Raw genomic sequence first — 15942 nt, forward strand, 5'->3', positions numbered from 1 at the left:
AAAACGACGATAAATATAATCCTGAAAGAGCACTGTCACTGCAACAATAGTGTTCTTTCACGGCTAAGAAAAAGGAACCAATAGTCCTCTTTATGAGCTGTCTGTTACTAGAAGGAGTGGTATTTCTGACAGGGTGTTTCAGTGAGTTAAATAGGAGATGGCAGATGGTGTGGAGAAGACCCAGAGATAGCCACAGAGCTAGATGCGAAGTATAGCTTGAGCTAAAGGTCTTTGTTAAGTGCAGGGAGAGACAGACCTGGCTGGGAAAAAGGAAGAACTTCAAACAAGCACTGTATGATGATTTGCCTACATAAAGACACTACTGGTGGGGTCACTTGCAAATTTTGAACATGCGATCTTTAGATCAAGTCTGAGTCTCTCACTGCTTAGCTATACATATGTGTGTAAAGACAGGTTTCAGAGTAACAGCCGTGTTAGTCGGTATTTGCAAAAAGAAAAGGAGTACTTGTGGCACCTTAGAGACTAACCAATTTATTTGAGCAAAGACTGACACTCATAAATTCACCAAGTCCCAATCTAATACCTATTGAAGTGTCAGTAGAAAGATGCCTGCTGACTTCAATTGGGCTTTGGATCAGGCCCCAAATGCATTCATCAAGTTGACCTCATGTTAACTCTTAAAAAAAAGAAAAGTTTACTTTTCTGAGAGGCAACTTGTTTCTATGGACACGAGCAGCATGTAGGGGTCTGTGACTGTCCAGAGATTAACCCCGCAGCTGAGGTGCTGGTGTTAATACAGCAGGCCTAAAGGAGACCTGCTAACATCCCCAGCATGGGACACCTGCAGTGATGGAGCCAGGTATCAGCAACGTGCAAGGAACCCCCGGGGGGGGCACTGCTCGGGGCCAGAAGCGGAGAATCCGGTTCGCCACAGACGAGACGCAAGAAGAGGACTTCTTGCAGCCCAGGGAGGTCTTCACTTCAGGCTCTTGGGCTCGGAGAGGGGATTTTTCAGAAGGGCTCACGCCACCCGCCGGAGGGGGGAGAGGCAGGTTTTCCAGCGGGCTCCCCTCCCGTCTCGGGACCAGATTCTGGAAATCTTTGGGCAGCTAAACGGGAACTGAGCCTCTCTCGAAAATCGGCTCCCCGCAGCCCCGAACAAAGGATGCCGCAGTCGTTGCCGGGTTCAGGCACGGGGGGGGCTGGGAGGTTTAGGAACCGGTGACTAGGGAGGGGGGCAGAGATTAAAGAGACGGAGACGGAGACGGTCCGTCCCCCCCACCGGACGCTTAGCCTCATGTACAACAGGGACCCCCCAGCAATTCGCCATCTGCAACCCCGGCCCCAGCGCACCCTCGGCGGGGGCAGAGTGGGCAGGGCTGGGGCAACGCACTCGCCTGCCTGCGCCGCCGCCCCCCCAGCTGGGGGCCCCGGCCCCGGCCCCGGCCCCTACCCGCCGCTCCGGCCCGCCAGGCCGCCGCCTCCCCCGGCGGAGCCCTGCGGCGCATGCCCCCCGCTCCCCGGGGGCAGGGGAGGAAGCGCCGCCCGGCGCCCGCCCCTGCACCAGCTCGGCGGGCAGCGGCCGGAGCAGGCGGGAGCCGCGCCCCGCTCCCCCAGCGCCCCCAGCCCGGGGCCCCGCGGCAGGTGAGCGGCCAGCGCGGCGGGGAGGCGCCGCGGCAGCCGCCGAGGCCCCGGCCGGGCAGCGGAACAGCCAGGCCCAGGGCGGCGGGAGCCGCTGCCAGGCGGAGCCGAGGGGCCAGGCCCGGGGCCGGCGCGAGGCCAAGGGCGGTTGGGGGCCGGGGTCTCGGGGACGGTTCAGGCCCGGGCTCCTGGGGGAGGGGCTGGGATCGCGGGCGCGGGGTCCTTGGGGGGGCTGGGATACGGGGGGGGCTCGCTGAGGGGATGACAGGCTGCGACCCCGGGGGGGCGGGGGGCTCTCTAGCGGTGACAAGGCGGGGTCCTGGGGTGTGCAGGGCTGGGATCCTGGGATCGGGGTCCTTGGGGGTAGGGGGCTGGGATATGGGGGGACTGGGATACGGGGGGGGCTCGCTAAGGGGGTGACAGGCTGCGACCCCGGGGGGGCGGGGGGCTCTCTAGCGGTGACAAGGCGGGGTCCTGGGGTGTGCAGGGCTGGGATCCTGGGATCGGGGTCCTTGGGGGTAGGGGGCTGGGATATGGGGGGACTGGGATACGGGGGGGGGCTCGCTAAGGGGGTGACAGGCTGCGACCCCGGGGGGGCGGGGGGCTCTCTAGCGGTGACAAGGCGGGGTCCTGGGGTGTGCAGGGCTGGGATCCTGGGATCGGGGTCCTTGGGGGGGCTGGGATACGGGGGGGTTTTCTGAGGGGGTGACAGGCTGCGACCCCGGGGGGGGGCTCTCTAGCGGTGACAAGGCGGGGTCCTGGGGTGTGCAGGGCTGGGATCCTGGGATCGGGGTCCTTGGGGGTAGGGGGCTGGGATATGGGGGGACTGGGATACGGGGGGGGGCTCGCTAAGGGGGTGACAGGCTGCGACCCCGGGGGGGGCTCTCTAGCGGTGACAAGGCGGGGTCCTGGGGTGTGCAGGGCTGGGATCCTGGGATCGGGGTCCTTGGGGGTAGGGGGCTGGGATATGGGGGTGCTGGGATACGGGGGGGGGCCTCTCTGGCGGTGACATGCTAAGATCCCGGGGAGTGACAAGGCAGGGTCCCTGCGGTGTGCAGGGCTGGGGTCCTGGAGGTGGGATCCCTGGGGTGTGCAGGGCTGGGGTCGAGGGCTCTCTGGGGGCGACAGGCTGAGATCCCTGAGGCTGGGCCGGTGGGAGGGGTCCCTCGGTGTGGCAGCCTAGGGTGTCTCTGGAAAGGACTAGAGGTTGCAGCCCAGGAGGGTGGAGGTAGTGATGTTTGAGCAGAGAAGCCAAGGGCTGGTTGGGAGCGTTTCTGGGTTGGGGTCCCGGGGGGTGTGAAGGCAGAGGCCCGCGTGAGGTGGGGCTGAGGAAGACCAATGCTTTGATGTCTCCTGATAGGGGCATCTCCTTTAGGAAGGTGAAATTCAATGTGCCTGGCCATTCTCGGGCACGGAAGGTACCGTGGCACTGTTCATGGGACATCTACTTTGCAGTGATCGGACTCTTCAGCTGCTGTTCTCAAATCCTTTTACCGAGGTGGGTTGCTATCACTGTGTCCATTTATAGCAAGTTGCTGAAGGTTGTGTGGCAAGTCAGTGGCACAGCTCTGAAGAGAACTGTGTCCTCTTCAGGTCCACGCCCAACCAGCAAGAGTCAGGATGCTAACTTTAATGTCGTGGCTAAATTCCACTTGGATAACTTCATTCTACCTCCTAAAATCTCTGTGCTTGTATTTGGGTGCAGTCTTGCTGTCTTAAATTACTGTGGTACACTACTGTCTAGCATTAAATAGCTGCTATGTACCTTTTTAGAAGTGGCTGCATTTCAATAGTTAGAGAAAGTGATAGCTATGTATGTGCTCTGTAAAGTACTTTGGGATCCTTTGTCCATGAAGATGCTGAATGTGGTTATTATAGGTAGTCTATTGCTTTAATATAGTGGTGTGCAGTTAAGTTCCGTCAGCCTCTATTAAATGATTGGCAGTGGCCCACTGAAGTTATGGGTGGATAACATGACACAAAAGTTAAACCCAATCCCCTGTGGATAGCTGTGAATTTTCAGTACGCCAACAATCCCATGTTGTTCAGATAATGAAGACATCCACTATTCTGGAAAGAAAGAGGTTAATAGGGAAGAAATAGCAATGTGTACAGAGCCCAAAGCTTAAATGTATTGAATGCATTACTCAGGGGTAACTAGCCCAGTGTTCTGAGTCTCTCTCAATTCATTTCTCTCATAACATGATTGTTTAACTTACCACCAGTGCTTGAAAGCCTCCAGGTTTTTTATGAAGTGTACTGTAAATTATATTACAGAAAACTTGGAAACTATTTAATCATCCACATTCTCTACCAGTGACCCTCACTGTAGTACACATTACAAGTAAAAAGAAAAGGAGTACTTGTGGCACCTTAGAGACTAACCAATTTATTTGAGCATGAGCTTTCGTGAGCTACAGCTGCTGTAGCTCACGAAAGCTCATGCTCAAATAAATTGGTTAGTCTCTAAGGTGCCACAAGTACTCCTTTTCTTTTTGCGAATACAGACTAACACGGCTGTTCCTCTGAAACCTGTCATTACAAGTAAAGTCTTCTAGGCTACTACTAAGTAATCACCACCTAGCTAGGTCACCAGTTTACCTGTGGTTCCTAATTGCTTGACACTTGAAAGGTCAAAGATACTTGTATTTTATTAGAACGTGCATACTAGGGGTAAATCCTTAACTTTTTTTTTTTTTTTTTTTTTTTGCTTGACTATAGAAATAATTTATAATGGCATGTGTCAGATTGCTCTGGGCACCAACCAAATTGAAGAACATTCTTAATCAATACCCTTAAAAATTAAATTATACAACAAGAGCAATGCTCTAAAACTAATTATAACAGGGGAAAAATCAAGAATCAATATCTAGAGCCAAAGGCTTGGGTGAGAATGTTTTATGCCAGAACATTGTGGCAGGGAGCCAAAGGATGAAGGAGCAGTGAAGCATTAGCTCCGTTGGACTTTCCGGGATGGGAAATCACGTAAGGCAGATCAGGGGTGACTCTGCCTAGACTGATGGGATTTGAACAATGACCCAGGCTGCTTTTTAAATGGTGTTAAAGTTGACCCCTGCCTCTAGGTCAAAGAACAGGTTTGACAAAAATAACCATATGTAGCACATTTGTAATAAGAACAGGAGTACTTGTAATGCTTTTTTCATTCTTGGTGCTCCAAGTGCCTGATAAAAGTAAGCAAGCAAGCATCATTCCCCCCACATTTTTAATACCCACTTGTCTGTAACAAAACCATGAGAGAGGTAAGAAAAAGTTAATATGCTTTGTTTTAAAAATTCTAGAACTATAATAATTCTTAAAGAAAATATACTGCCACAAATTAAATTGTTGCAAAAAAAAATCTTTCTGAATGCTCCGTCTAGAGAAAAGTTAGATTGGAAGAAATTCAAAGATAGAAGCTTGGTTTTATAGTTTCTATACAGTACAATGCCACGCAGTGGTTGAGACCCACCATGTTTGTGGGAGTGACTGCGTGTCAGAGTTGTGGAATGGCTCCCCTGCAGCAGTGTTTTGCCAGAACACGGGGTTGACAAGAGTATGCATTGAGCAAGCAAAATTCGATCTTGATCCTGCAAACTGATGCCTGCAGTCAAAATCCTGTGTCCTTGTGGAGTCCCATGGAAGATTGTAAGGTCTTTGGGGATGAAGTCTATTTTACACTGGGTGGCTGTACAATACTTACGAGAGTGGGCCCTACTGTAATATAAAGAATAATTCATAATCTTCTTACCACTTTTACTGGCTATTGAAGATTTGTATTTATAGAAGGGCCTTGATCCTGCAGTGAAGTCATATTGCTGAATGTGTAATGCTGCAGTCATTCAGTGGAAATATATTCATAAATGATTTTACCGCACAAACAAATAGTGAAACCTGGTTATGGATGGTGAAAATTACTTAAACACAATAATGATGACAAAGAAAATACAAACAGACATTAGTAGAATATTTTGCAGTTTTCCCCCTAAGTCTGTTCCAGTTTGAAAGTCCTTCTTAATTTTTTTTTCTTTTTTGTCCCCAAACTCTTTATAGAATTAATAAAATGATGGACCCCCATATAAACGGTCCTCTTTACTCATCCCTAAAATGCAGCTACAGCCCACCTTGACAACTTTTTACAGCCCACAGCAATTAGAATTAGAGTAAAAGAATACTATGTTCAAAGTGCAGGAAGAGTTTTAGGTAGGCAGAGTATAATTACCTGGATTGGACTATAGCTAGAGCCAGAGTGCCAGGGGACCTTTAATGAGCTCAAATGGTCAGCAACTCAGTTTTATCTCCTCTTTAAATGGTACTAGTAATAGATTTCCCATTTAAATTATATTTAGGAGCAACTTCTGAGAATAGCTGATGTAACAAGACTACTGGACATTAGTAACGTATGAGTTGTATCACATGCAAATCTGTCTAAGTGGTGTGTTTATATATTTTATTTTATATACATTATATGAGTACTTGTGGCACCTTGGAGACTAACCAATTTATTTGAGCATAAGAGTATGCATCCAATGAGGTGAGCTGTAGCTCACGAAAGCTCATGCTCAAATAAATTGGTTAGTCTCTAAGGTGCCACAAGTACTCCTTTTCTTTTTGCAAATACAGACTAACACGGCTGTCACTCTGAAACCTGTCATTAGTGTTTTTTCTTTTCCCTTAGGATGGACGAGAGACCAGCCTGAAAAACTGTTCTTTTGCAGATGTCTTCATTGCCTGCTAGAATGTTTCTTATGAATGCCTCTCCTTTGATAGCTCTGCAGACAAAATGGGAGTCCTTTGGACAGTCGAGGAGTTGTAGATACCCTGTTTGCTTCTCTGAATCTGAAGAGGATGTTACTAGAGCATCTGTAAGTGCAAAAGTTCAGATGATCATAAATAACCTGCAAAGTCAAGAATCTTCCCTGGGTATGAACAATGATTATGATTGTATTACACAGAAAAAACGAAAGGGAGAAAAAAGGGGTAACAGACTTACATCTAGTACCCGGATGCTACAACAGCACACTAAATATTCCAAGCGTGGTTGCCCTGCTGATTCTGATGGCACAGAAGTGGAAGACAGTTCAGAGTTTGGGACCCTCCTGTTGGATTCTGATAGTGACGATTCTGTTGACCGAGACATAGAGGAAGCCATTCAAGAGTACTTGAAAAAGAAAAGCAAGAGTATCCAGCCATTGCCAAACAATGCAGAGTGTTCAGATAGAATAGATGGAGACAAGAGGGTCAAAAGGGAACTCTCACAGAATAAGGTGACTAATAATCTACTCCCTATGAAATTTAAAGCTGAAATGGTAACTGAAGGCTTCATTTCTGATCACTTGGGAATTTGTGAAAAGCTACGGTCTGCTTCACCTCTGAGCATCAGTAGTGATGACTCTTTTGAACAGAGCATACATGCTGAAATTGTACAGTTCTTGAATGAAAAGAAACAGCAAGAAACTAATAAGTGTGTAATTGTGGAGGATAAAAAACTAGAACAGAGAGAAACTCAAGTGAAATCTATGTTTAAATGTAACAAAGAATCAGCTAACAAAGCAAATCGCAGTACTTTAAAGCAAGGATCCAAAGCACTCCTCTTAAGGCACCAGTCCAAACTAAGGAGGACCAATGTACAATCTAAATGTTTGAAGTCTAAAATCAGTGAAGAGCCTAGTGATTTCAGTAAAACAAACCATGCACATTTTAAAATGACTGCTATTAGCCAACCTTGGGTTGTCGAGCACAGTAAAGAAGGTGAAGGCAAGAGAAATTTCTGCAAAACCGGAGGGGAACAAATAATTGAAAGCACACACTTCTCTGATTCAAGTAGCGATGATGGTATCGAAGAAGCCATTCAGCTTTATCAGCTGGAGAAAATCAAGAAAGAGGCGAATCCTACAACAGACTTGCAAAAAGGTGTGGCAGACATTTCTGCAAGCCTAACAATTAGTTCAACAAAATGTGCATTGGCAGAAGACCCTAAAAAATCTTTAAGCCGCAAGAGGAGAGAGATTAGTACAAAATCTACACAATTAAAAGGCACTGGCAATGAATTTAACAAACTGTTTAAGCCATTGAGAAAAGGCAGAAGTTGTGCATCTCCAGTAAACAAAATTGCCAAATGCGAGCTCACATTGCAGGCTTCTTGCAGGGCAGACACGTCCGCAGAACTGATGTGTGCGGAAGCCATCCTTGACATTTCCAAAACAATCATGCCACCCCAAATGGGAGGTGAGGACAAATCATTTGTAGCAAACCCCTTTTTCTATCCCCAAAGCATGCCTTCCTCCCACTGTGAAAGTGACAGCAGCCCTGTGGACAGCGATGATAGCATAGAGCAAGAAATAAGGGCTTTTTTGGCTCTCAAGGCACAGTCAGAAAGTCTTGTAACAAAACCTGATAATCTCTCCTACTCTGTCCAAAGGCCTTTGTCTTCTGAGCGTAACAGTGTAATTGGTGGCCTTGAACCTTCCCTCCCCAAAACTGTAAATCTATCTTTGAGTCGTAAAAGGAGACTTAAAGGAGAAAGCAAAGTAGCAAAACAGAGCATAGACAATAAAACGGAAGGGATGGAGAGGGGGTGTACTGAAGCGGGTTATGGTAATAGCGCCAAAATGCCAGTTTTGCAAGATGGGAGTGGCCTGAGCAGTCATAGAAAAGCCTGTGAAGCTGGAAGGTCTGGTAACGAAGAAACAAGTCAGCAGCTGATCTCTACAGAATTAACTGGACTTGTTGAGAAGCATGTAACTTTAGACTTCGCAAACAGCTTGATGCAGGTTCAGAGTAACACAAGAGAACTGATAAAAAATACAGTCCAGGCTCAAGAGAGAGATGGTACAGATGACAAGAGCAGTTCTCTGGACAGCGATGAAGATCTTGATAGCGCTATCAAAGACCTCTTAAGGTCCAAGAGGAAACTAAAGAAAAAGTCCAAAGACCAAAAAATCCAATGCAAGAAGAAAGTCAGATTTGGTGACACAGAAACCCAGCTTTTGGATGAACTCAGTAGCCTCCAGCAAAAGGACTGGAAATGCAAAAGTCCTATTCTGCTAAAAAGCTGCCTCTCAAAGTCATATAAAGATACTAAGGAAAATGCAGTTAGAAGCCCCCAGAACAATGTAAATGGCAGGTTGTCAAAGGGAAGATCAGAAAGCATAAAGGACTTACCGTTTGCGTTGCAGTTTAAAAAAGAATGTAAACCTAAACCAGTTTGCAACCAGAATAACCTGGAGGCAGCTAAAAATAAAAGATGTTCTTTGACTGCTACTTCAGCAACAGATGACAGCAGCTCTGTGGATAGTGATGACAGCATCGAACAAGAAATTAGGAAATTTTTGGCAGAAAAGGCTAAAGACTCTGCAAGCAGTATGGAAATACGGAGGGTTAACTTAACTGCTGACTCATTGAGAGTTACCAAACCACGTGCAAATAAAGGAAAAGCAAAGCACCAGCTAATCAAAAATGAGACTAACATGTTATCAGGTCAGAGTAAAAAAACTAAAAAGGTATCTCAGCAAACAGATGAACTGAAAAGCTCTCTGAGAACTGTAGGAGAAAGTGCAATAATGCATGATAGTGGGGAAGGTGCATCCTACGCAGAGAATGTGTACCTCCATACTACTCTGGAGTTGAAGGCTGAGCAAGGGACAGTGTGGACTAAAGGTGTAGCTGCTGGTGCTTTATCTGTAAAAGGAAATTCATTAAGTAAAAAGGGTACTATAGAGCCTAAGCAGAAAAGTCTTCCATTGCCACACAGCAAAGGTGATGGGTGTAAATTGCAAAATTACTTTAATGCTAAGTCGAGTTCCAAAAGAAATAGCACCTTTCAGTTAAAAATTTCCAGCAAATTTATAGCTGGTCTAAAGTATGCTCGTGATAGAAAGAAATCTGTGCTTTTAAACAAAAGGCAAAATGTAGAACTTTCACTTCCCCATAGCAGCACATTAAGGACTGAGATAACTCTCCCGAATGTTTGTGCACTTGAACAGAAAAGTGGAGCCTTGGTGCAAAATGGGAACCTTAGTGGAGAGGGAAAGACGGGAATAAAAGAAGCAAATTTTACTCAGAGCCTCAAAGTAGAGGAGACAAGTCTCCATATAGCAGAAACCTGTGAACAACTGGAGGCTGCTTCTTTGCATGTTAAAACTGAAGCAGATGATTACAGAAAGGATAACAGTTTGGGAGACAAGCAGATGTATTGCAGCTCAGATTCAAATCCAGATCCCCCATTGCAGGAACCCATCATGGCAGCAGTAGATGAGGACCAAGTTAGTGTAGGAACATTTATTTTTGAGAGCCAAAACACGTACACTAAGGAAGAGGAAGGAGAGAGCCAGCAAGACAGCAGCAGGCAGGAAGAAATTAATGTACCCAACTCTACTTTGGAAGGGAAAATGTTAGCCCAGCAAAGTAGGGAAGCTGATTGTAAAGAGGACCATGTTCAGGAAGCTTTAGACAGAAGTTCTGCAGAATTTAGTGACATAGCTGTAGAGGAATGCACAAGTTCCCTGGTGAAAAGCGAGGTGTCAGATTTGTAAGTACTTTTTTTTATAACAACGTTCAGTCTTTTTAGAAAATACCTATCATTGTAAATATCTTGATAAAACTTGAGAGTAAAAGGAAGAAGATGGAAGATACTGATATATATCATGTGTACGCTAATGTGAAAAATCCTATTTAACAGGTGTATCATGGATAAATGTTTAAATTTTTTTGTAGAATTTTGTAAATTATTTAAAGTGCTTTAAGGAAATATTTTTATAATGATTTTTAGGGCATGCATTACTACAGGATGCTGTATTTGACATGTAATTGTCATAGATAAGAAGACAGCATGGCTAAATATGCTTTCAATTATATGGTGCATCGAAACATACATATATTGGAATTGAACCCATTTGTGTCCATAATGTATTGGCCAGTTGCTAAGAGATCTTAGAAAACAACAGCAGTTGATTAGGAATACTACAGATAGTGAAGCACGTTCTCTGACATTTCATGGAATTGGAACTATCTTAGAACAGCCTCATATAGCCATTTTCCACTTGGGTCCCCATCTTGAAATTAGAACTGCTCTGCTGGACTACTATAACTAACACAGGCCCACTGAAGTCAGGAGTCTGTCCCTATAGATTCAGTTGCAAGTTTAGGAACATGGTGTGGAGCTGCCTTTTAAGGGCTTCCTGCTTCAACTCTGGGACTGCTGAGTCCTTTTTATCTTCTGAACATCCTGGTAGCGTCCTGTAAGCAGGTGCTTCGAAGCACAATTGCAAAGCGGCTTTTTGCTTCTGTATGTTCATTCAAACAACATTTCTGCAGTGGATTGCTCTAGATCTACATGCTGCTGAAGTATCCGAGGCCAAAATAATTCCAGAGGCGTTCTTTAATCTCATTTTGATGCCCTACAATTACGTGATGCGTTTTGTTCTTCAAAATTAACTTTATGTTGCATTGGAGTGTCTTGTGTCTAGTATTTAACAATGGTTTCTATAAGATGCATCTCTGCAAAAATTTGATCCCTTTCTACTGTTTTGTGCAATAGAGCAAACTTAGGCTTGCTACAATAAATACTTCCTTAAATTTTTGGCGGGCAAATCTTTGTTTGAGTGAGATCCTAGCGTATTTTCAGTGTCTCTACTCCATTCACCCCTCCCACCCACATTCCATCCAGAGTAAAAATCAGTTTTTTTTTAAACGGGACACTGATGTTGGAATAAGAGCATCCCCATGCATAGACTTGCACTGAAATAACTAAAATATGTGAATTAAAACTAATTTAGTTATTTCAGTTTCAGTTTGTGTGTAGTGAACCCCTTCAAGTCAGTCTGTATCTTTTGTATCAGCAGTTTTATTTAGCATTTCTGTAATAATCTGGTCTTTTTAAATGGCTAACCTCTTCCAAATCTCTATTTACCACCCATCTATTTCTTATTTCAACAGCCTGCCTGAGGCTGGCCTTAATTTCCCAGAATAGAGCAAAAGCAGTCAAGAATGCATCCAGTATTGCATTTCATCCCCCTATATGCTCTGATCTTGCAGAGAATTGGCAGGCTGTAGCATAGAATAGTGTAGTACTAGTAATGTTGTTATAAAAAAGAAACAATGACCTTTGTGTCTAGACATCTTTTGTGTGCTTTATACTGTTGTGCAGTTAAACTTAAAAATATTTCAGTCGTGGTCGTCTGGCATCTTATTGCCTGACCACATTTGATTTTTAGATTAAATATTTACATCAGGTCACTAAAAATTTTAATTTAGTAATAGTACACCTGGAAAAAAAGATTTATTCTAAGCCCCCAAACCTGCAATCAGTCTGCACAGGCATAAGGTTCTGCCTGCCTGAATCTGATTGCAGGCCTGGGGTCTTTAGTTTGAAATTGGGATGCAAGTTGGTATTTTAAAATAGCAGTTTTCCAAATATATTGCTTTAATAAGATTAAGCTGTAATTAATTTTAATGACGAAAGCACTATATACCCTGTCTATATAAACAAGGCTAAGTGTTTCCTTAGTTAAAATTTCAGTAAACCAACGTTAAGGTTTTAAAAGTGTCTCATGCCCCAATTGATGTGTGTGTGGTTGAAACCTTTCTTGATGTACTAATTCACTTTCAATTAAGATGCAGTTTCTTGTAACTTGTGCTTTATACTAATCTAATTTTTAAAGAGCACTTTTTTAAAAATTGAAAAACTTGATTTGTATATAAGAAATGGTGTGAATTCATAAGTTTATAACATTTAATAAATTGGGTTCTGATCATGAACCATGAAACCAGCAAGATTTCAAGTGGTTTGTATCAACATCCTGAGTAGAAAGACTGATTGAAAATGAAATCTTTCTTTCCCTGTCCATTTTTTAAATGCAAAGTTGTCAAGAACTGCTGCCAGCAGTTCTTGTGACTAGGTCAGCTGGATGAAAAAAAGACTTACTTCTGCTTCCCTTGAAGACCATGGCAAAACTCCCATTGACTTAACTGGGAGCAAGACCAGAGGCTCATCTGCTCCTGCTGCTTATTGTCTCCTCCCACTTCTGTACACATCTTATCTGAAATCATAATTCTGTGGCTATGACAGAAGAAGGTTTCCAGTGGGAAGAAGCAGGAACAGATTTTAAAAGGTCTGGGTTTTATGCAGATATTCCTAGTAACAATAAAGAAAGCGAGAGGAGAACCTACAAAGCTTACAGGAGGAAGTGTGACAAGAATGTAGTTTGGAGAATTTCATGAGTGATGTGAAAAAAGGGGTCTGTAGATCTAGAAGTTCTAATGGCTCCCAATTGCATTCAGAGCTGGGTTGCCGGATGCTCCAGGGCTGCAAGAGAAGTAATAGTAGGCACCTTTCTTCCCCTAAGCTTGTGGACAAGGAGGAGGATCTTTCCTCAGCTTGCCGTAGCAGCTTCTGAAGACTGCTTTGCAGGAGCATTGTTTTTGCTCTCTTGGGAGGTAGGCAGAGGTCAGCAGGAGATAGTGGGATTGGAGGCAGAAAGCATTTGTAGAGACTTCACTGAGATAATTGGGCACCACCAACCCCCACCTTCCAGGATCAGCACTCACTCTTACCCAGCACCACTTCTCCAGTATCCAGGACCAGCATACACTCCTTACAGCTCCCAGGGCCAGTGCTGAGGTTTGGAGGCAGTGAGGGTGGTTATCTGCCTGCACTGGGAGAGAAGGAAGTGAAAGTTTTCCTGCTTACACTGGGGTGTGGATGGCTGGGGTTTGAGACTGTACTGGGAGGAGGGTGGTTGGGGATTAAAGATATTCTGCACTTCACAGAAGCTTGTCTATTGTGGCCTGAGGTTGCATTTTGGTATGTGACTCAGCCAGTCTTCCCTGATGTTTCTGTCACAATGTGTGCCTTACGGATATCCCCCTAGATTGCTTTGATGCTTCTCCTGAATTTTTCAAACTTCTTCCCCTTAGAATTGCTTACTCGTCAGAGAAGCAAACTTTTCCACAGGGAACTTTATTCTAAACACTACACATCATCTTCAGTGTTGGCACCACACCCACATGCAAGCTGCTGTCAGGCTTCTTCCTATGCTGTTTTTGCAACAGCATCATTCACTTAGTCAAGAAAATAAAACCTGAGTGCTTGGAACAATTAAAAAATCCATATTAAACTAACAGAATAAAGGCTGCCCAGTTAAGGAATAGTAGTTTTGCATTAACTGAGTCAGTGACTATATGAATTTATGTGGATTTAAGCTGCATCCAGAACCTGCTTTGGGATCACAAAAGGGATCAGCCTGGCCCTTTATACAAGGCAACGTCGTTTTAGGCACAATACCAAAATGGTTGAAGCTTCTGTTTTCTTTGTACTGAGGAATGCCATCAAAAAAGCCAATGATTGAAAAGGTATGGAGCTAGACTAACTCTCTACCTGTGACACCTCCCAGGTGATGGCTGAAGGTGCACTGGCATGCCCCTGCAGTGCCTGTCCTGTAGTTACAGTGACTCCAAACTTCCTTTAGAGGTTGGTGTTATCCTTTCACTGTTCCATATTTCCTCTGCAGTAGACAAACTCAGATCTTGGCAGGTAGGTAAAGAAGAAAATGACTGACTTTAAAATCATCCACCGTCTTATTTTAAAATGTAATTATTTGTGATTTTTAACTCTGTGCATAAATTCTGCTAATTTAGGTTTTAAGCAATTTAAAATATATATATTTTTCATGCCTAAAGCAGAAGTGATTATAATGCAGGTCTGTTTCACTTTGTCTACTGATGCATTTTGTTGTTGTTGTTGTTTTCCAGTTCTTTAAGAACCTCTATTGATCCTGGATTGACAATACAACCTTATATAACTTTATCTCCAACACAGCTATGTAAAAATCTTACTTTAAAAATCCCGAATGGAAGGAGAGAATTCCAGGTATATTCTTAGCTGTGAAATTTCACCTTTTTCTTTGAGTGTTTCATTTTTTGATCCTCGGTGTCCCAACGTTTAAAATGTTTAAACACATTGAGGGCCTATTCGTTGCCACAGATATTCTCTGGAGTTTACTAGATATACTTTATCTTATACATAGTTCTCCATATAAATTGATCCTATTAGGAATCATCTGTAGGGGCCTTTTTCTGGTTAGAATGGACCAGGGCCATGGTTGTAGAAAAGCCTCCTCTTTACCTTACTTAATGCACAACTTTAAGAGCAGACTACACTGAAGCATTTAGGCAGCATGCGGATGCAAGGAGAGATGACCATTGTTCATACACCTATCCTAAATGCACAGGTCCTGTGTTGGCCATGATATACATTGTATGTGGACTAGATAATCTGGAGGATTTGTAATAAGATAATGGAGGCTTTCACCTCTAGGTCAGCTGTGATTTTAAGTTGCTTGTATCTAACAACGTCCTGGTGACCTATGTGCAATGAATTTGACAAGTCTCAGTCCCATTCCCAGTGTACAGATGTCCCCATTAATAAAGCCACCACTTCAAATGGCATTAATTAGCGGCTTTCTTGGCAGTCTCAGTAGAGAGGTCAAGAATTAGATGGGACCATACAGGTTTCTCCAGGTCAGGAAGAAAGTACATGTGTATTCCTGCACTGTCTATTCTTTACCTGATCTGCTACTAAACAGAGGATTACAGTCCCCAAGGCTGTCAATACAGCATTTTTCACCAGTACTCCATTCATCTAAAACTGGTAAAGGTTAAGTGTTAGCTATATTTCAAACTCTGATACAACACTGATGGGCTCATGAAAAATAACTAGGCAGAGAGATTTGTAATATTTGTCTTGTGGGGGTGGAGAGGAAATGAAGGGTTGTCTTAAAATGTTTGGAACAAGTGTTTACAGAGACTGAAAAAATGTTATACTAGTAAATTCTGGATTAGTCACGCTTAGAGAAAATGTAAATTTACAACATCTGATGTCAACATTGTAGCTTAGTACCAAGCATATCAACAGCATCCCTGTGATAAATACAGTGTAAAATTTTTAGACTAAAACCTGTGTAAATACCTAGGGAAAAAATCAGATGCCCTAACACTCTGTTTTCGTATGGGCAATTTTCTTCATAGCCCAACGAAAAGACTTTCCCCCCTAAATCATGTTGGTATGTTTAATCTAGGAATGAAAGGGGTTATTTGTTTTGTTTTATTTTTTGGTGCTTTCTGAAAGTGTGCTGCATGTTTCTGAAGGCAAAAAAACAAAGAAAAGAAGACTGACTTGTTTCTCAGGGTTGAAAAGCAATGGAAATAACAAAATAACGTATGTATTGGACTTCACTATGACACCACCTGTAATTTTAAAACCAGCTAGTAGGCTTTCTGCAGACAATTTTGTAGCTCATTTGCTGTTTAAAACAGCTAGTCAAGGCTTTTCCCACGATAGTTAGA

The 15942-nt window shown here is 43.9% G+C and overlaps 1 protein-coding gene across 2 annotated transcripts; it reads left to right on the top strand.

Moving 5' to 3' along the window:
• Window positions 1-866: 866 nt before the first annotated feature.
• On the top strand, window positions 867-12368 carry PPP1R26 (protein phosphatase 1 regulatory subunit 26). 2 transcript variants are annotated; one of them, XM_075120574.1, is made up of 3 exons: window positions 867-1009; window positions 2963-3100; window positions 6278-12368. In XM_075120574.1, the coding sequence occupies exon 3, from the start codon at window positions 6318-6320 to the stop codon at window positions 10131-10133; it is 3816 nt and encodes a 1271-aa protein (XP_074976675.1). In that variant the 5' UTR covers window positions 867-1009; window positions 2963-3100; window positions 6278-6317; the 3' UTR covers window positions 10134-12368. The 2 variants fall into 2 exon arrangements, with proteins under 2 accessions (XP_074976675.1, XP_048679187.1); XM_048823230.2 differs by lacking the exon at window positions 867-1009 and adding an exon at window positions 1464-1605.
• Window positions 12369-15942: the final 3574 nt, after the last annotated feature.

This window comes from Caretta caretta, chromosome 16 (genome assembly GCF_965140235.1).
Source record: "Caretta caretta isolate rCarCar2 chromosome 16, rCarCar1.hap1, whole genome shotgun sequence".
NCBI lineage: Eukaryota > Metazoa > Chordata > Testudines > Cheloniidae > Caretta > Caretta caretta.